Genomic DNA, 21,558 nt, shown 5'->3' with positions numbered 1-21,558 from the left:
GGAAAGCGAGCTCTGTTGTGGGCAAAGAGCTGGACAGCCTAACAACAGCAGCTGAGAGACAGGCACTGAAAAAGCTGAGGTCAATCATGGACAATCCATCGCATCCGCTTCACAGCATTATCTCCGGACAGAAGAGCAGTTTCAGTGACAGACTGCTGTCACTGTCTTGTACTACGGATAGACTGAAGAGATCTTTTCTTCCTCATGCCATGAGGCTCTTTAACTCCACCCGGCAGAGTAAAGGCCCACATTAAACCACACCACCTACATTGGATCTTACTGCATTATGTGTTCTGTGTAGCACTATTTAGTTAATCTATATAACATGCTAAAGTGGGCATTTGCACGTCACACTGGGTATTTGTATATTGTTTTCTTTTGGCTTTATTATTGTATTGTTCTCAGCTCAGGGATGCTGCTGGAAATGTGAATTTCCCTTAGGGGATGAATAAAGTATCTATCTATCTATCTATCTATCTATCTAATTCATTTCTACATTTGGATAAAGGTAAGGTCTTCATGACTTCAGACATGAAGTAAAATACCGTAGAATGTTTTGTAGAGAGAATTTAAAATCCAGTTCCGTTGGAATGTTAACTGCAGTTTTCAGGTCTTTGCTTGCTTAACCAAGGTACAACATTGAACTCTGGGATGACATGAATAGTAAGATTGATCTAAAAACAGAAATGTATTGTGGTTTACTTTTTGTGGATTTTGTACTTTTGGGATTTTCATCATGCATTGTTTTCTGCAGCAGACAACACACAGAAAATGTTATCATAGGGCTTCATTTTTCTTATGCTGAGGTTTTTGAGTTTTGCCTTGCCCTCTTGTACGTTGTAGATCAGGGGATGACGTAATTATAGTCTGTAGTTTGCAATAGTCTGTGGTCTGCACAGCCCTTTGAGGTTTCTTCATTTTTCTTATGCTGAGGTTTTTGGGTTTTTCCTTGCCCTCTTGTAGGTTGTAGATCAGGGGATGACGTAATTATAGTCTGTAGTTTGCAATAGTCTGTGGTCTGCACAGCCCTTTGAGGTTTCTTCATTTTTCTTATGCTGAGGTTTTTGGGTTTTTCCTTGCCCTCTTGTAGGTTGTAGATCAGGGGATGGTGTAATTATAGTATGTAGTTTGCAATAGTTTGTGGTCTGCACAGCCCTTTTTGCCTCCTTGTGTTTAAGGTCTATACAAATAAACATGATTTGACTAACTTGACTTGGAGCTCCTGCCTTTTATGTTCGCTTGGCAGAAAAACAAATATAGTATGAGGTAACTTTGTAGTGGTGTCATGAAGACATTCGAAACAGGAAACTCTTGACGAGGAACAAAATGCAAAGAACTCTAACCGAGGTAAAAACAAGCAAAGGCTGTGAGTGTCTGTCTCCACCTCCATATCTCATGTACATAAATATCAAGACGGACGAGTTTGAAACGGCAAAGGAAGTCTGTCTTTACAAGCCATTTCTCTTCAGGCAATTTGCATCCACTGCTGTAAGTCTCACAGGCTTGTGTCCTGATTTTAGCTAGTTTTTTAGGCTGTCTTCCTTATTTTTAAGTGGTGATATAATAACATTGTTTTTTTGGTTCTTAAAGCATTCTGTTTTTGCAACTTTTCAAGATTAAACACAATGGCAGGTGAGTGCATTAGATTTTAAGAATAATTCCTGCAGCCAAGCCTGTGTTTAAATGTAATTAAGAGTAATCGTTTGTTTACTAGATGCAAGCTTTCAACAGGAGTTCCTGACAGCTCATAACGCCTACAGAGCACTACACGACGCACCGCCATTGAGTTTTGACAGCGAACTGAACGCGGCGGCTCAAAAATGGGCGGAACGTTTGCTGGCTTCGGGTACTTCGCGTCACAGTAGCACCAATGATGGAGAGAATATTTATTACGCGTGGAGCTCGGTGCCTATTAAGCTAACAGGTGGATTTCTTTTGTGAAACATTGAAATAGAAATGTCATGTCGGTTATCGTACCTGTCAACCTCCACGGCTCCACGCCCTTACAAAATGTTGTATTTTCCCTTACAAAATACACCATATTATTTACAAACGTGTTTATTAATGTAGTTTAACATGTTATATTGTACATGTGTTTCGTTATATCCTATATATTGTTAATTAACATTTTGTTGTGAGACACTCAGTTGCTCGACATAAATGAGGTTTATTATAAAAAAAGGTTCAAAAATGATTCAAATAATGAATTATTTTTCTGCCTTAAATTATTGTTGGGAATATACTGATGAAAGGGATAACCACAAACTTGTTTTTTTTTCATTTTCTCCTTTTATACTTCCATTTCTTCTTAACTTCTTTATACAACATGATCATTCTTAATATAATACATCGAAGCAAGTGAGCCGTTTGAGAGTCGGCTCTCTTTAATGAGTTGAGCCGAAAAAGCCGGTTCTCTAAAAAGAGACGGACTTCCTTGCACTACACAACTCGAACTCGTTTGCATTGATTGATTTGCCGTTTCGTGATAGTCGGTGTATACCGGATGGTACCCATAATTGACAAATTTGCGTTTTCCGTACAGATTTTCTTGCACGTCGTACACATCTTAAAATGCATAATAAACGTACTTTGTACGGCAAAAACGTACAGGTTGGCAGGTATGGGGTATGTTCACGTTTCATGTGAGAAAGTTTGTCTCGTACAGGAAAAGAAGCAGTTGATTCGTGGTACGATGAAGTGAAGCAATACAACTGGAGCTACCCAGGATTTAGCAGCAACACAGGTAATACATTAGAAATGGACACGGATTTATAAGAGACAAACTTCTCAAAAATCCATAAAAAAGTTCTCATTAATTGCTGTTCTTTGTGCAGTTTGTAAACTGAAGTCCAGGGGTCTCCAATCTTTTTGTTATTAATTAGAGCAAAGGGCGCCTAGTATGATATGAAATTCTAAAATGGCAATTTAGCTCAACGGCTTGCTAAATAGCTAAAAAGTAGCTCGATAGTTAGCTAAAAAACAGGTAAGAAAACAATAAAAGGGGCCAAGATAGCTAGACAAAAAAGTAAAAAGCCAACTAAATAGCCAGATAGAAAGCTAACAAACCTGTCAAGTCAAGTCAGGTTTATTTGTGATGCCCTTAATCTCAAAGAGTCTCAGAGGGCTGCACAGACCACAGATTATGGCAAACCACAGACTATTATGACACCATCCCCTGATCTAAAATCTGCATGAGGGCAAGGAAAATCTCAAATCCTCAATCTGAGGAAAATTAAAAAACCTTGTGAAGGGACAGTCTCAAAGGGCTGCACAGACAACAGACTATTGCAAACCACAGACTATTATGACACAATCCCCTGATCTAAAACCTACATGAAGGCAAGGAAAAACTAAAAAACTTCAACGTGAGGAAAATGAACAAACCTTGAGAAGGGACCGCACATGACGTAATCCGTAAAGAAAGGAGAGAAAAGAAAATTGAGAAAAAACAAAGGAAGAAAAATAAAGGATTTAAAGTGAACTAAGAAAAAAATGCATTTTTTTTTTCTTTTCATTCTTTTCTTTTCATTTTTCTTTTCCTTTTTTTTCCTATTTTTTCATTTTTCTCTTCTTTTTTTCTTGAAATTTATTTTTGTGCTATTTCTCTTTTCTTCAGTTTTCTATTTTCTTTTTTGTTGTTTGCCTTTTTGTCCATGTTTTTATTTTTTCTAATTTATTTTTCCCTTTCTCTTTTATTTTCTTTTTTATCTTATTCTATAAAGTAGCAAGGTGAGTTTCACTTTGAGTCCCTGTACTAAAACAAAATAAAAACTTTAAAATGTTTTCGAATTCCAGGTCATTTTACTCAGATTGTGTGGAAAGCAAGTACTCACCTGGGAGTGGGCGTGGCCACGGACGGCAATACTGTTTTTGTTGTTGGACAGTATCGACCGGCTGGCAACATGAACTGCAGCAATTACTTCGAGCAAAATGTCCTCCCACCAGGTAACCAATAGGGAAGTTTGAGATTTGTGTTTTTATCCGAAAATGAAAAAATAGATTTATAGTTTAGTAGACCCCCAAAATAAGGAGAGAAGACATCAATAGGTTTTGATTTTGCAAGGAGAACAGGACCAAACACTCATAAGAAATCCCAACCTGTACCAAAGATCCTTTCCTGAGCCCTTTCCATTTATCAAATCTCCTTCGGGGTGTCAAACTCATTTTAACTCAGGGGTTACACGATAGAACAAACATTCTGTCGGGGGCCGGACGAGTAGATTATAGAGAAAGAAAAAGAGAGATAAAGAAATGAAAGAAAGAGGGAGGAAAAAGAGAGAGAGGGAGGGAGCACAAGAAACAAAGGATAAAAAGTCGTGAAAGAGGGGGAAAAGAAAGGGAGAGGAAGAAAGAAATCCAAAGAGAAATAGAAAGACACAAGGAGAGAAAAGAGAAAGGAAAGCACGAAGGGTATGAAGAGAGAAAGAGAAAAGAGAGAAAAGGAAAAAAGGAAGTTGGAGCAAAAGAAGTTAAAAGAGAGAGAAAGAGACAAAGAGCAACAAAGGAAGAAAAAAACAGACACAGAGTGAAAGACACAGACAGAGTGGGAGAAAAGGGGTGGAAAAGAAAGAGAAAGAGAGAGAGCGAGAGAGAGGGAGAGAGAGAGAGAGAGAGAGAGAGAGAGAGAGAGAGAGAGAGAGTTTCTTGCTTTGTGTCTCTTTTTCTCGTTCTTTGTTCCTCTTTGTCTCTTTTTCTCTCAGTCTTTTGCTCTTTCTTCTTTTCTTCCTTTTCTCTCTTTTCTCTTTCTCTTTCTTGCTTTCCCCTACTCTCTTTCCCCCCTTCTCTCTTTTTGTTTTTCTCTTTCTTTCTTTCTCTTGTTCTATTTTTCATTGAATTTTTCTTTCTTTCTCCCTTTCTTCCCCCCTCTCTCACTATTTCTCTTTCTATCATTTTTGTTTCTCATGTTCTCACCCTCTTTCTCTCTCTTTTCTCTCTCATTCTCTTTCTTTTATCTCTTGTTCTCTTTCTCTCGTTTGCTCTCTCTCCCTCTCTTTTCCTCCCTTTTTCTCTCATTCTCTGTCTCTCTTTCATGCTCTGTGTCTCTTTTTCTCGTTCTTCGTTCCTCTTTGTCTCTTTTTCTCTCTGTCTTTTGCTCTTTCTTCTTTTCTTCCTTTTCTCTCTTTTCTCTTTCTCTTTCTGGCTTTCCCCTACTCTCTTTCCCCCCTTCTCTCTTTTGTTTTTCTCTTCCTCTCTTTCTTTCGTTCTATTTTTCATTGATTTTTTCTTTCTTTCTCCATTACGTCCCCCCTCTCTCACTATTTCTCCTTTTATCATTTTTGTTTCTCATGTTCTCACCCTCTTTCTCTCTCTTTTCTCTCTCATTCTCTTTCTTTTCTCTCTTGTTCTCTTTCTCTCGTTTGCTCTCTCTCCCTCTCTTTTCCTCCCTTTTTCTCTCATTCTCTGTCTCTCTTTCATGCTCTGTGTCTCTTTTTCTCGTTCTTCGTTCCTCTTTGTCTCTTTTTCTCTCTGTCTTTTGCTCTTTCTTCTTTTCTTCCTTTTCTCTCTTTTCTCTTTCTTGCTTTCCCCAACTCTCTTTCCCCCCTTTTCTCTTTTGTTTTTCTCTTCCTCTCTTTCTCTCATTCTATTTTTCATTGAATTTTTCTTCTCTCTCCCTTTCTTCCCCCCTCTCTCACTATTTCTCTTTCTATCATTTTTGTTTCTCATGTTCTCTCTCTCTTTCTCTCTCTTTTCTCTCTCATTCTCTTTCTTTTTCTCTCCTGTTCTCTTTCTCTCGTTTGCTTTCTCTCCCTCTCTTTTCCTCCCTTTTTCTCTCATTCTCTGTCTCTCTTTCATGCTCTGTGTCTCATTCTTCGTTCCTCTTTCTCTCCCTTTTCTCTCTCATTCTTTCTTTTCTCTCTTGTTCTCTTTCTCTCTTGTTCTCTTCCTCTCGTTTGCTCTTTCTACCTTTCTCTTTCCTCTCCGTCATGAAACGGACCGGGAAACAGGAAGTCGGAACTCATATGCGTAGACGATCTGTCACTTTAATTAGGAAAGAAAAGTTGTCCAACACACAAACGGACCAAAAACAAAACAAAGCACGTTCGAAGGCAGGTAAAATTACAATCTAGGCATTACTCAGATCAAACGGGCATGAACAGGGTTTCAACGAGGGTTAAACAATGATCTAGTTCCAAAAGGAGCGCTTAAGTACTCCAAGAGCAATCAGTCCAATGCGTCTCAGCCGGTGTCAAGGGGCGGGGCCAGCTGGGCGCCCTGACAACCGCGCAGGACATAACACTCTCTCCCTTTCTCCTTCTCTTTCTCTCTCTCTCCCTCTCCCTTTCTCTCTTTGTCCCAACCTCTCTTTTTCTCTCCCTGTCTTCCACTTATTTCTTTCTCTTTTTTTCTTTCTCTCTAATCTACTAGTCCGGCCCCCGAGAGAATGTTTGTTCTATCGTTTGGCCCCCGAGTTCTAATGAGTTTGAAACCCGTGGTCTGTGAAAACTGAATACTACGGCGGCGCAGTGGTTAGCGCATGTGCGGCACAGTTCAAGTCATGGGAACCTCCTGCGTGGGTTCAAATCCTGCTCCAGACTTCCTGTGCGGAGTTTGTATGTTCTCCCCGTGCTTGCGTGGGTTTCCTCCAGGCACTCCGGTTTCCTCCCACGTTCCAAAAACATGCATTTCAGGTGAATCGGCCGGTCCAAATTGTCCCTAGGTGTGAATGAGCGAGCGAGTTGTCTGTCCCTGTGTGCCCTGCGATTGGCTGGCAACCAGTTCAGGGTGTCCCCTGCCCACTGCCCGATGATGGCTGGGATGGGCTCCAGCACCCCCGCGACCCTAATGAGGATAAGCGTTGTAGCTGATGAAATGAGATAAACTACTAAGGGGATTTTCATTTTATAGCTGTTGCAGGACCCACTGGTGGCGCCCTCAGGCCCGGAGGACCAATTGCAGCAGAAGACAAACCAAAGTATTTCTACACACGTTTTAAAAATATAAAATCCTAAATGCATTTTAATCTTGTGACCTGAAAAATTAAAAATCACTCGACTGAAATACGGTAAAATCCGGACTATAGAGCGCACCTGATTATAAGCCGCACGCACTACATTTTACGGGCATTATTGTTTTTTTCCTTACACAAGCCGCACCTGTATATAAGCCGCATGCGCCCACATTAAAACATGTAGCAAAGTCAAAAGCTTATCCCAAATTTGACTAGGTGCCGCAATCGTAACTATAGTATTCAATTCAAACACCACAATCGGCAACCAGTTCAGGGTGTCCCCTGCCCACTGCCCTATGATTGCTGGGATGGGCTCCAGCAACCCCGCGACCCTACTGAGGATAAGCGGTGTAGCTAATGAGATGAGATAATAATACATTGTTCTTCCAAGCGCCTCTCAGGACACCCAAGGGTGCTGTATATGTAGTAACAAGTAACAATAGAGCAAGAATACAACAAAAGTAAAACAAGCAGGTAATAAAACCCAAATCAAACCCAATAGAGTTAAAAGGGAGCTGTCTGTGAGGCAGATGATCAAGGAAAGATAAGTCTGAAGAGGTTTGAGTCTGGATTTGAAAATGGACAGGGTTCCAATTTCGTAGGCCGGGCGATAATGAGTTCCAGAGCTGGGGGGCAGACCGGCTGAAAGCTCTGCTCCCCATGTAGCTGAGACAGGCAGCGAGTATAGTGAGATGGAGGGAGGAAGATCTGAGGGTGCGGGATGGCATTATGTTAGCTATGTACCCATAGGTGAAGTTCATGATTGATGGGTAGCATTTACAGAGCGCTTTAACCAGTCACTGAGGACCCCCAAAGTGCTTTACAATACACTTTTACCCATTCGCACACACACACTTTGATAACAGAGTCAGCCGTGATAGTGTCTTACCTTAGAACACTTCGACATTGAATTCGGAGGAGCCGGGCATCAAACCTGCAACCCCAATGCTAATGTTATGTAAACTAAAAGCAAATTTTTCGACTTACTTAAAAATGCATGTTCATATGATCATTGCTCAGTATTCAAACCAAGTTTTTTTTTTAATGAATGTTGTTTTTTTACCGCTAGGGGTTGCTAAATATTACACACTGTCAAGACCAGAACGGAAACAGGAACCACTCGCGTAACGTTTACCACAAGTTTTATAGAAGGAACGTGGAAGGGGTGCGCCCACGCTCCGAAGTTCGCTGGAAGCGGGTCGCCTTGTGATCTGAACACAGAAGTGGTTCTCCCGTGGCGTGCGATGGCGTGTCGTGGACGGAAAAAACGGGTCGGTAGCCGGGACAGGAGAGCAAAAACGTGGTCGGGGTCGCAAGCGAGTCGTAAGCCAGAACGGGAGAGCGGATGTGATCGGGATCAAAACAGGTTGTAGCCGGAGACAAACGGGAGCAAAACGGGACAGGCGGGGGTCAGCGTCGAAAAAAGCTTGCCTTGAACACACAGAGATTCGCAGATGGACTGACCAAAGGGGATTGACAGCACAGGGTATAAATAGTGGGGAAGCCAATCCGACAACAAGCTGCAGCCGGCGCCACTCGGCGGGGCCATTGGGCGCCATGGCAACCACCACACACACTGTCCTTTCAAGTACCGTATTTTCCGCACTATAAGGTGCACCTAAAAGCCATTATTTTTTTCAAAAGCTGACCATGCGCCTTATAATATAGTGCGCCTTATATATGGATCAATATTAAGTCGCAAAGTCTTGCAACTAAGGCAAGCAGCCGCCGACTAGATTTTCCCCCGAAGGCGAAATCGTCCGCGGTGTATGCTGGGATTTATATACCGGGGTTTCATTCCCTGACCAATGTGTCAATCATCATTTGAATCAATCACTATTGGCTAAAGTTATTCGGAGGTAAAGGGGGCGGATCCTTTTTATCATTTACAGGCTCGCATAGGCTAAAAGGGCGAGACAAAGCCTGCAATTGGCCGAAAAAGATGAATGTGAATCACACGTTGGGTTGTACTACGGCATAGAGAAAACATTTTTTACTATTCTGTATTTGTAAATATTTTGCTCTCCTGGATTTACTACACTCACGGTTGTAAGAAGACCATGGTTACGTATCATTATTGAACGTGATGGCTGCAAGAGAACTTAGGTGAGCTATGCGGGTTTATTTTTCCCCGGTTTCTTGTTTTAGAACGCTCTTGATGTTTCTGTGATGAGTCTATTTTTAAACTCAATTCAATTCAAAGTGTTTATTGTCATATGCACAGTAAAGAACCCCGTTTCCCTGCACAATAAAATTCTTACTTTGCTGTCCACACAGTTGCCGGCAAAAAATAAAATGGAAACTAAGAAATGGTTGGCATTTCTTGAATCCCAAGACTTTAACCTTCCGAATGATATTTGGAACGATGCATTTGAGTGATTGGTGACATCGTACAGACACTGTTTCCGTACATGTCTGAGACACGTATTTGCTTCTTTGCAAGCTTTCGGAATGTTAAGGGAGTAATTGTCATGGTCGCCTTGGCGACCGGTCTGCCCCGCCCCCTGGGCACCAGCTGAAGCAGTTCAACTAATTGCGTGTCTGCTATTTAAGGCTGGATTGTGGGTTTTGCGGGTGCTGGCTCATTATACCTTTTCTGTTCTGTCATGCCTTGTCCTGTTTAGTTGAGTTGGAAGAAACCTGTGTTTGCACGTTTTTGTTAAAGCCTGTTTGTTCTTTCTTGTCCCTGAGTTTTGGACAACTTTTATTTTGTTAAATAAAAGTTTTTGATCGTCACGCAATTGAGTTCTCCCTTCCTGCCTCCTGCCTCCGTTCTGGTCCGGTCACCCCTTCCACTCCGTGACAGTAATAAGTTTGACTGAACTATCTGACTGTTTTCTCGACATTCCCGTTGTAGCGCCTTATCATCCGGTGCGCCTTATGTATGGAAAATCTAGGACAAAAAACTATTTTTGGGGGGTGCGCCCTATAACCCGGTGCGCCTTATAGTGCGGAAAATACGTTTTTTGTATTGTTTACCAGTTTTGTATACATATCCAATATTTTTGTGATTTATAACAAATTGAAATCCCTTTTTTTCAGCCAAGCAACGTCAGACACAATAGCCGGTGAGTGCATCCTGCTTTCTGTAATCATTCCTGCAGTCATGTAGCAAGGGTGCCTTCTTCTTAATACAATACGTATTATCTAATCATCAGAGTCAAGCTTTCAACAGGAGTTCCTAGAGACTCACAATGCCTACAGAGCACGCCATAAAGCACCGCCATTGACTTATAACAGCGAGTTAAACGCAGCAGCTCAAAAATGGGCGGAGCATTTGCTGGCTTCGGGTGTTTCGAGGCACAGCAGCACCAAGGATGGAGAAAATATTTTTTACACGTGGAGCTCGGTGCCCATCAAACTAACAGGTGTGATTTTACATGTGGAAGATTTAAGGCATTATTCTAAACCAGGGGTGTCAAACGTGCGGCCCGGGGGCCAGATCAGGCCCGCTAAGGGATTGAATCCGGCCCGCGAGACAACGCTCAGAGAAGCGCAAGAGAAAAACGAGCTGCAGGTCTAAATACGTCCACTTGATGTTGCCAAAGCCAGGTGCCTCTCACAAAGATGGTGTACTTGTATTTCTTTCTTTATCTCTCTCTTTCTTTATCTCTCTCTTTATCTCTCTCTCACTTTATCTCTCTCTCTCTTTATCTCTCTCTCTCTCTTTATCTCTCTCTCTCTTTATCTCTCTCTTTATCCCTCTCTCTCTTTATCTCTCTCTGTCTTTATCTCTCTCTATCTTTATCTCTCTCTCTCTCTCTCTCTCTTTATGTATCTCTCTCTCTTTATCTCCTTTTTTTCTCTCTCTCTCTCTTTCACTCTCTGTCTCTTTCTCTTTCTTTGTTTCTCTTTGCCTCTTTCTTATCTATGTCGTTTACCTTATTTTGGTCTCTCTTCCATTTTTCCTTTTCTCTCTTTTGCTCTCTCCTGCTTTCCCTTTCTCTCCTTCTCCCAATCTCTCTTTCTTTCCTTCTCTTTTCTCTCCTTCCCTCTTTCTCTCTCTCTATTTCTCTTTGGATATCATTCTTTCTCTCTCTTTCTTTCCCCCTCTCTCAATATTTGTCTTTATATCTTTTTTGTTTCTCAAATTCTCTCTCCCTCTTTCTTCATTCTCTCTTCTCTCTCTGTCTCTCTTTCTTTCTCCCTTTGTCTTTTTTATTGTCCCACTCTATCTCTTTTTCTATCCTTCGCTTTGTCTTATTTCTTTCTCTATTTTTCTTTCTCTCTAGTACACTAGTCCGGCCCCGAGAGAATATTTGTTCTATCGTGTGGCCCCAGAGGTAAAATGAGTTTGACACCCCTGTTCTAAACGCTTATAATGCACGGATTTATCTCCATTACCGTAATTTCCGGACTATAAGCCGCTACTTTTTTCCCAAATGTTCAGCCCTGCGGCTTATTCAGTGAAGCGGCCAATTTATGTAATTTTTCTAACGGCCACCAGCGGCGCTGGAGTATAAAAGGTAAGATTAAGACCAGTAGAATATATGCGCCAAGAAAGACTGCAACCTCTAAGTTTATGCATACATTGTCTGTTAAGTAAAGGTACGTTCCGATAATGAGGAAGACGCCCTTGAAGGCGATAGTTATGAGGTGGAAGTTGAGTTTGTATAGGTTTATTGTTCTATATTCTTTATCAATTATCCATTATCGGTCAAATCATGATACACTTCAAAGCCAATAAGCCGAGACACTTGCTCCCAGCCAAGAGGCTGAGTCGAGGTCCTAGCCAAAGGGCTAAAAGTAATCAATGCAAATGCACCGTTCCCGGAGGTACTGCTATACCGGGCCGATACATGGAGTGGACAGAGCAAGCTTCACAATTACGGGATGCTTTTTTTTTTGACAGGCACGTTTGATGCATTTCAAAGGCACGGTTTGGGATGAAAGTTATATTATTATTACTAAAGCTTTGAAAACTCTCTCGGTGTATCGTCTTTCTTCGTAAATATGTGTAAGCATGTATAATATGAATTTGCAACTGTATATTTTTGTAATGTGTTTATTTTAGAGATTTATTCCTGTTATGTGTTCTACGGGCGAATCAAAAAAAGGGGCGGAGCAAACGCGGGCTGATGGGAAGTGGGGTAAAGCTGAGTTACCGGTAGATCTGTCTGTTGTCGCAGCGGACAATAGTGGATACATATTTTTCTCACCCTTAACTTTGGAAATTGTTTCCTTGGATCACTTTCAACGGGACCCGGACTTTACAAGTCTGCATCATACGTTAATTACGGGTATCATTTTCCATTCATGATGCCAACTGTGGTTATAGGATTGTGTACTGTATTGCAGCGTATTATGATTTGACCGATAACGGATAATGGATAATTGATAAAGAATATAGAATAATAAACCTTACAAAATCCCCCCCCCCTTTTGGATTGTGTTGGTAGGAGGCTGGGAGGCTAGGAGGCTAGGATCTTGACTCAGCCTCTTGGCTGAGAGCAAGTGTCTCGGCCAATTGGCTTTGTAGTGTATTATGATTTCACGGTTAATGGATAATTGATAAAGAATATAGAACAATAAGTCTCTACAAAATCACAATCGTGGAACCTACAGCCTGGTCTGAGTTAGACTTCGGCGCACGCGGCTTATACACAGGTGCGGCTTGTGTAAGTACAAAAGTGGAAAATCACTTAAAAAGTGTTAGGTGCGGCTTATAATCAGGTGCGCTCTATAGTCCGGATTTTACAGTATTTCTATGTTTGCTCGGAAATGTTAAGTAAGAAATGTTGTCCTGTCCAGGGAAAGAAGCAGTAGATGCCTGGTATGATGAGGTGAAGGCGTATAACTGGAACAACCCAGGATTTAGCAGCAACACAGGTAATCCTAAAGCAAACAGGCGGCCCGCGGGCCAGATCAGGCCCACCAATGGTTTAAATCTGGCCCGCAGAGGAAAATGAGCTGTAGTTTTACATATTTCCACCAGATGTCACCAAAGCCAGTTAACACTTGCAAAACAATAGTGGTAGTATTTCTCCATTTCTCTCTGACTCACTTTTTTATTTATTCCTCCCTCTTTTTCTTTCTCCTGTTCACTCTCTCTTTCTCTCTTTTTCTCTTTTCTCTATTTCTCTCTCACTCTCTAACTCTTTCTTTTTCTCTGTCTTGCTCTCTTTCCATTTTCTCTCTATAATTTACATTTGAATTCCCTTTCTTTCTATTTTTCTCTTTCTTTCCCTTTTTTGACCTCTCTCTCCCTCCCCTAACTGTCTTTTTCTCCTGCTCTCTTTTTTTCTGTCGTTTCACTTCTCTTATTCTTTTTATCTTTCTTTTTTCACTTTTTTCTCTTTATATTCATTTCCCCCTTCTCCATTCATCTCTATTCTGCTCTTTCTTTTTTTATCACTGTTACTCTGTCTCCCTTATTCTCCCTGTTTATCGCTCTTTTTTTTCCTCCCTCTCTTTCTCTGTCTTTTTTTTTCCCTGTCTCTTTCTCTTAAACTTACTAGTCCAGCTCCTGTGAAATTTTTTATAGCATTTGTGGCCCCGAGCTAAAACGACTTTGACACCCCTGACCTAAAGAATGACGCTTGATTTATAACGGGTGGACAAAGTTTTGGAGTCACAAGCCGCATTAGGTTAAAGTGTCAGAAACTGAATAGGAGGAGGACCCAGATGCGTAACGTTTCTCACACAAGCTTTATTTTACGGGAAATAGGGCACTCATGCTTGTTAACACAAACGCCAGTGAATCGTTGATCGCTGGGCGGAAGAAGTAAGGCCGCAGTCTGGTGTGGAACAACAGAAACCCAGAGGCCGACGAGATCGATACCAGTTACACGAGCAGATACTGGACAGATGGGGTCGATACCGAACATGACGGGACAGACAGAATTGATATCAGATTCAGGAGACCAAAGACAGATATCAGACAGGACGAGGCTGACGGGATCGATACCAGACACTGGAGACTAGAGTACGATATCACACAGGACGAGATAGACGGGAATGATACCCGATACTGGAGATTGTAGCAAGGTAACAAGCAGCACAAGATAGACTGGAACGATACCAGACACAGGAGATGGATATCAAAGGGGACAAAATAAATGGGAACAATACCGACAGGATACACAGGCAGGAAACCGGACAGAGTCAAAACACACGTCTTGCGGGTGCAGAGGTTCGTTGACGGACTGACAAAGGGTGAGTGACAGCACTGAGCCTAAACAGGAGGGAAGCCAGTCAGTCAACGAGTTGCAGCTGGCGTCAAACGGGCGGGGCCAACTGGCAACCGTGACATATAGGGCCAGGCAAGGAGAAACAAAATTGATGGATTTGATTTGTTTGTACTTTCTGTCTCGAATCTTGAGTGTGTTTAGATTCGCGAAACTGTTTTGAAGTGCAAGGTGCCTGTTCCAAGTGCAATACCGTGGTTTTTAAGTGTAATATCCCAGTTGTGTAGTTATTGACTTCTGGTTCTAAAACTATTGTTGTAGAAATAGTTTTTATTTTTCATACTGATAAATGTTTCTACATCGTAATGTTCATTTTCCCTTGTACGATTCCACGTCCACCAATTGAGTAAATAGAGCTTTTTAGGTGCGTTGCATGCAGCGTTCCCTTTAAGCTGCGCGCGTGCGCAATTGCGCACTGCTCGCAGATTCTCAGCGCACAAAAAAATCTAGCCAGCGCACAAAAATCAGGGCTTAAAATTACTAATTAAGAAGCGACTTAAGTCAAAGTTACAGTGCATGAAGGTAAAAATACACGGGTTCCTCCGACGTTGTGTCCTAAATGCGGTATTTTGAAGTCAATGTCGAACGAAGTTGAAAAGTAAAGTTAGTAGAGTTGGTCGAGAACCGGCTTTTTCGGCTCGGCTCACTAAAAAGAACAGGCTCTTTCAGGTCCTAAACGGCTCTTCAGGTTGTTTTTGCTTCTTTAATCCCAACATGACCAAATATTATGTCAAATTATGCACAAAATGACTTAAACGAAGGGGGGAATAGAACAAAAAAGAAAAAAATTCCAAAATGAAAAAGTAGTTAAAAGCTGAGAGAAAAGAAAAGGAAGAGAAAAAAGAAGGAAGAATTTAGAAAGAAAAGACAGAAAATAAGAAGAAAAATGTAGGAAAAAAGTAAATAGAGAACAAAAAGAAAAAAGTAACAGCTCGGAAAAAATAAACACAATGAGATTTTTTTTAAAGGAATTTTAGAAAAAAAACACGGAAAAAAGAAGAAAAAGTTTGTGTTGCGTTCAAATAATTTCCAATAATATCAGGTGAATCTTGTTGCCAACATTGTACTTCCACTTAAAAATGTGATTAAGTACAGTTCTGTATCTTGCAACCGACTAAATAAGCCCCCAAAAATGTTAGTATTAGGCGACAAAATATATCAGGTAAAAAAAGAAATGGAAATCTTGTGAAAGAATTGTTGTAAAAACAAATGACGCTTGTAGGCCGTGCAACTTTTGCAATAGTACATGAGTCCATTCATTCAAAAGAGAAAAATCATTTTGCATTGCCGGAAACTTAGCAAAATGTAACGTGATGTCAAGTTTTGGACATGTTTGATAATGACTCAGTTGCCACACTTGGGATTGCCGTTGCTCACTGTTGTTTCAAGCGTTGCTCACCACCTTTGTGTGAACGCTTAGACCCGTGGAAAATTACAGGGAACATTGATTGCATGTAATATAAACATATTGAAATTGTGATTGGTCCTACAGGTCATTTTACTCAGGTTGTGTGGAAAGCAAGCACCCAACTGGGAGTGGGCATGGCCACGGACGGCAATACTGTTTTTGTTGTTGGACAGTATCGACCGGCTGGCAACATCAACATGAGCCAGTACTTCTGGGAAAATGTCCTCCCACCAGGTACTGAATCTTATTATTATTATTATTACAGACTATTGAACTTGCATTATTCTAACTCTTGAAAGCAAACATGAGGTAATCAATATTGTAGTCAAGTCATGTTCATTTTTACAGCCCTTAATGACAAGGAGTATCAAAGGGCTGCATAGACTATTGCAAACTAGATTATCATTACACCATCCCCTGATCTAAGAACTACATGAGGGCAAGGAAAAACCCCAAAACCTCAGCATGAGGAAAATGAAAAAAACCTTGGAAAGGGATAGTCTCAAAGGGCTGCAAAGACCACAGACTATTGCAAACTACAGATTATCATTCCACCATCCCCCGATCAAAGACCTACATGAGAGCAAGTAAAAACCCAAAAACCTCAGCATGAGGAAAATGAAGAAACCTTGGTAAGGGATAGTCTCAAAGGGCTGCACAGACAACAGACCATTGCAAACTACAGATTATCATTACACCATCCCCTGATCTAAGAACTACATTAGGGCAAGGAAAAACCCAAAAACCTCAGCATGAGGAAAATGAAGAAACCTTGGTAAGGGATAGTCTCAAAGGGCTGCACAGACAACAGACTATTGCAAACTACAAATTATCATTACTCCATCTCCTGATCTAAGAACTACATGAGGGCAAGGAAAAACCCAAAAACCTCAGCATGAGGAAAATGAAGAAACCTTGGTAAGGGATAGTCTCAAAGGGCTGCACAGACAACAGACTATTGCAAACTACAGATTATCATTCCACCATCCCCCGATCTAAGACCTACATGAGAGCAAGTAAAAACCCAAAAACCTCAGCATGAGGAAAATGAAAAAAACCTTGGAAAGGGATAGACTCAAAGGGCTGCACAGACAACAGACTATTGCAAACTACAAATTATCATTACACCATCCCCCGATCTAAGAACTACATGAGGGCAAGGAAAAACCCCAAAACCTCAGCATGAGGAAAATGAAGAAACCTTGGTAAGGGATAGTCTCAAAGGGCTGCAAAGACCACAGACTATTGCAAACTACAGATTATCATTCCACCATCCCCCGATCTAAGACCTACATGAGAGCAAGTAAAAACCCAAAAACCTCAGCATGAGGAAAATGAAAAAAACTTTGGAAAGGGATAGTCTCAAAGGGCTGCACAGACAACAGACTATTGCAAACTACAGATTATCATTCCACCATCTCCTGATCTAAGACCTACATGAGGGCAAGAAAAAACCCAAACTCGGCATGCGGAAATTGAAGAAACCTTGGAAAGGGACTGCCCATGATATACTCCCCCTGCCAGGATGACCAGGCTGCAATGGATGTTGCATTAACAAACAATACCAGTGTCTGAAATAACGTCAGCCCGGACGCCCGGGGCGTATCTCTTTTACGTCAGGCGTACAATGGCCGACAACTTTTGAGATTTTTTTTTTTTTTTTTTTCAAATCCATTGTTTGCTTTATTCCGTTTTCGGTTTGGAAATTTTGGAATTTCGGTTTGGCAATTTTCATACTCGGCAGCCAATCAGAGGCCTGCATCGAATAACTTCGTGCTTCCGGACTTTCCCGAGCGTTATAGGGTCATGCGTTTGCATATCATTTTCCAAAGTAGACGCACAAAGAACACGAGAAAATGGATAGGTGGTTAGGAATCAAGCCAAAACCTCAGCCGCTGAAGATTCAAAAGAAGCTAACAAAATTGATGACGCTACAAAACGTAAACGTACATTAAAAGCATCATGGAAAGAGGAGTTCACATGGCTTTTGGCAGACGGCGCAACGCAAACATTGCATGAATGAAGATGAGTATAATACTTTGCAAATGGGCAGCACGGCGGCGCAGTGGTTAGCGCGTGTGCGGCACATCTCAGGTCTTGGGAACCTCCTGTGTGGGTTCAAATCCAGCTACCGGACTTACTGTGCAGAGTTTGTATGTTCTCTCCGTGCTTGCGTGGGTTTCCTCCGGGCACTCCGGTTTCCTCCCACATTCCAAAGACATGCATTTCAGGTGGATTGGCCGGTCCAAATTGTCCCTAGGTGTGAATGAGCGAGCGAGTTGTCTGTCCCTGTGTGCCCTGTGATTGGCTGGCAACCAGTTCAGGGTGTCCCCTGCCCACTGCCCGATGATTGCTGGGATGGGCTCCAGCACCCCCGCCACCCTACTGAGGGTGTTCGATTCGTGGAGTGAGCAATTAGGGGAAAAAAAACACTGGACCGTGTGTACAGTAAGATCAAACATCTAGTTGGATCCGGCCATATCTGTCTGTCCCTCACCCCTCATACCCCTCCCCCCAGAGGAAAAAAAAGCTTATGCAACAAGGACAGTACAAACATCTTCTTTGTACCTTTATCTCAGTTTTCTTTGTCCTCACTATAAAATGTGGACCTGGAGTGCCACGTCCAATTTCGTTGGCACAATATATTCAACCCGTGTTGTAACAAGGACAATAAAGGTATATTCTATTCTATTCTGAAACAAATTCAGCATTAATAATCGCATTGTATATTTCACAGATGGTGCAGGAGACTTTGTAGTAGGACCCACTGTGATTAGCGGAAGACCCTGTGGCAGAAGACCCTGTGCCAGAAGAACCTGTGGCGCAGGAGGGTCGTATTCTTGCACACCATCTTAGAAAACTTGATCATATATCAGGGATCCCAACTCATGCTTGTAAAACTGCGCTTGACATTCCAATTTTGAACATTTTGTGAAAGAACTCAAGGGATTGATTGACTACTGATCAGTGTTCCCTCTAAACTGCGCGCGTGCGCAATTGCGCAGTGCTCGCACATTATCAGCGCACAAGAAAATCTAGCCAGCGCACAAAAATGAGGGATCAAAATTACTCATTAAGAAGCGACTTAAGTCAAAGTTACAGTGCATGAAGGTAAAAATACTAGGGTTCCCCTGACGTTGTGTCCTAAATGCGGTATTTCGAAGTCAATGTCGAACGAATTTGAAAAGTAAAGTTAGTGTAGAGTTTGTCGAGAACCGGCTTCTTCGGCTTGGCTCACTAAAAGGAACCGTCTCTTTCGGGTCCAAAACGGATCTTCTGGTTGTTTTTGCTTCTTTAATCCCAACATGACCAAATATTATGTAAAACTATGCACAAAATGACTTAAAAGAAGGGAGGAATAGAACAAAAAAGATAAAAATACCAAAATGAAAAGCTGGGAAAAAAGAAACGAAAGGAAGAGAAAAAAGAAGCAAAAATTTAGAAAAAAAGCCAGAAAAAAAAGAAAAGAAAAGTAGGAAAAAAAGTAAATGGAGATCAAAAAGAAAAAAGTAACAGCTCGGAAAAATAAACACAATGAGACTTTTTTTAAAGGAATTTAAAAAAAGTCGAAAAAAACACGGAAAATAAAAGAAGAAAAAGTTTGTGTTGCAAACTACAGACTATTGCAAACTACAGAAACACGAGCTTGACCCGGATTTAGGACCATGCCTAAAGTGTCAATCATTACGTTCGGGTTCTGGCCGGGATTTTCTCTTATTTTTTTTTATTTTTATTTTTTTTTAATTATCCATCTGTCATTGTACTGTGTTCGTTTTTTTTCTTAAAATGTGATTAAATACAGTTCTGTATCTTACTAAATAAGCCTCCCAAAAAGTTAATATTATGCGACAAAATATATCAGGAAAAAAAATGGATATCTTGTGAAAGAATTGTAAGAACAAACAACGTTTGTAGGCCTAAACCTTTGCAAGAGTACATGAGTCAATTCATTCAAAAGAGAAAAATAATTTTGCATTGCCGGAAACTCAGCAAAATGTCAATTTTTGGACATGTTTGATAATTATCTTGCCACGCTTGGGATTGCTGTTGCTCACTGTTGTTTCAAGCGTTGCTCACCGACTTTGTGTGAATGCTCAGACTAGTGGAAAATAAGAGGGAACATTGCTACTGATAATACTGGAGTGTAATATCGTTTTCATTTAGTATTTTATGTACGGAAAATGTGTTGACTGCTTTACAAAATATGGTTAATGGATCTTCTCTGTTTCTTGTCTTCTTGGTTTCTTTACCTCACTGTAAATGTGTGAAACTGGAGTGTCATGTCCAATTTCGTTGTCAAAATATGTCAAGCCATTTTGTAACAATGACAATAAAGGGATATTCTATTCTATTCTGTTATATATCTTAACCCATTTTTTCGAAATGTCAGGGACCTCTTGTGACCGTAAAAGGTATTGCATTAAGTTTATTCCCTTGTAATACTGAAACGTACCGTTAGATGTCAGAAGAGAACACAGAAAACATGATTAGTTTTCTCGGGTGGTGATACAGTACTGAAGAATGAATGAATGAATGAATGAATGAGTGAATAAAGAATGAAAACTTTATTTTGAACATTAAAATAAAAACAGAACAGAACAGTAACTCAATTTAAATGGCGTTTTTCAACTTTGTTTATCAATGTGGCGCAACACTTGTCAAATATTACCCACGATTAGATAAAAGGACGTTTCCAAAGAATATTTTGATTTGATTTTTTTACAATGTTCAGCTTCAATATTCGGTTGGTTTGTCTTTCACTAACTGCATATTTACATTTCCAACCAAAATAACGTGGACTTGTATTTTCATTTTGAAGTAATTTAAAATGATGTATCATCTAATCATCTTTCCGAGGAAAATGTTATTGTTCTGTTGTCAGATATTCATTTTAATCAACTGTGTTTTTGTTCCGACATTCAATAGTTTTTTTTGGGAAATGTTCATTTTCAAATAATGTGTTTTGATTCTAATAGAGTAAATACTAGTCATTAATTAGCATTCTGAATATATAAATAAATTTAGAATATGTATACATACATAAATACTTTATATATACCTAAATACTTTATACATACATATATGTATATATATATATATATATATATATATATATATATATATATATATATATATATATATATATATATATACATATATACATATATACATTATATATATATATATATATATATATATACATATATACATATATACATAGTATATATATATACATATATACATATATACATTATATATATATATATATATATATATATATATATATATATATATATATATATATATACACACATATATATACACATATATATATGTGTGTATATATATATATATATGTATATATATATATATATATATATATATATATATATATATGTGCCCCGACGGATCACCACCTTATCGTGGTGGGGCACTTTGTGCGTCTCAATGACCCCTAGAGCTATGTCGGCGGGAGTCTCGTACTCCTGGCAGGGTTACCCAAGCCGAACAGGTCGAAGGGTAGAGTCCAGACTAAGAGTGATCCCAAAAGCTGGTGGCGGCACGCTTTGAGGCGGTTTCCCACAGACCTGGATCCCGGCAGCCGCCTGCAGTTGTAGGAAGATGCCGGTCGTCTAGGGTCTCCCTTGCCACTGGAACCGTCTTCTCTACAATCAAGATAGTGGCGTTGGGGAAAGCGCACCCCTTACGCCACTTTAAAAACCATCATTGCGCAGGTATCTTCTTTTACCTGAGTCCCCGATCACAAAAGTCTGGCGGCGATGGAGTATCCAGTGACGGGAGCAGGTTTGAATGAGCTGGAAGCTCTTAGCTGGACCTCTGCACGTCAGCGGCACAGGGCAAGGGTCGTTAGCAGCTGGGATTGAGTGGCAGCTGTTTCCGGCAGACCCCTGTGCGTCTGAGCAGCACTATTTAGTGGCCGCACTGCTCACCCCAATTGGGGAAAGGCCTAGAAAAGGTGGCCTAAAGATTGCCCACTCAGCACAGTACCCGGA

General features: G+C 40.6%; 1 protein-coding gene across 2 annotated transcripts; it reads left to right on the top strand.

Moving 5' to 3' along the window:
- Positions 1-1,416: 1,416 nt before the first annotated feature.
- glipr2 (GLI pathogenesis-related 2) lies at positions 1,417-20,010 on the top strand. Of its 2 annotated transcripts, XM_088335215.1 has the most exons (11): positions 1,417-1,488; positions 1,591-1,632; positions 1,715-1,924; positions 2,666-2,743; positions 3,796-3,945; positions 6,847-6,913; positions 9,992-10,017; positions 10,108-10,317; positions 12,701-12,778; positions 15,629-15,778; positions 18,282-20,010. In XM_088335215.1, exons 2-11 carry the CDS (start codon positions 1,626-1,628, stop codon positions 18,398-18,400), a joined length of 1,095 nt encoding a protein of 364 aa, XP_088191341.1. In that variant the 5' UTR covers positions 1,417-1,488; positions 1,591-1,625; the 3' UTR covers positions 18,401-20,010. The 2 variants fall into 2 exon arrangements, with proteins under 2 accessions (XP_088191341.1, XP_088191342.1); XM_088335216.1 differs by lacking the exon at positions 12,701-12,778 and having other exon boundaries at positions 18,282-20,009.
- Positions 20,011-21,558: the final 1,548 nt, after the last annotated feature.

The sequence above is a fragment of the Urocampus carinirostris genome, chromosome 5 (assembly GCF_059441175.1).
Source record: "Urocampus carinirostris isolate Australia breed hairy pipefish chromosome 5, RoL_Ucar_1.0, whole genome shotgun sequence".
Lineage (NCBI taxonomy): Eukaryota > Metazoa > Chordata > Actinopteri > Syngnathiformes > Syngnathidae > Urocampus > Urocampus carinirostris.
This window is presented reverse-complemented; position numbering and strand designations above follow the sequence as displayed.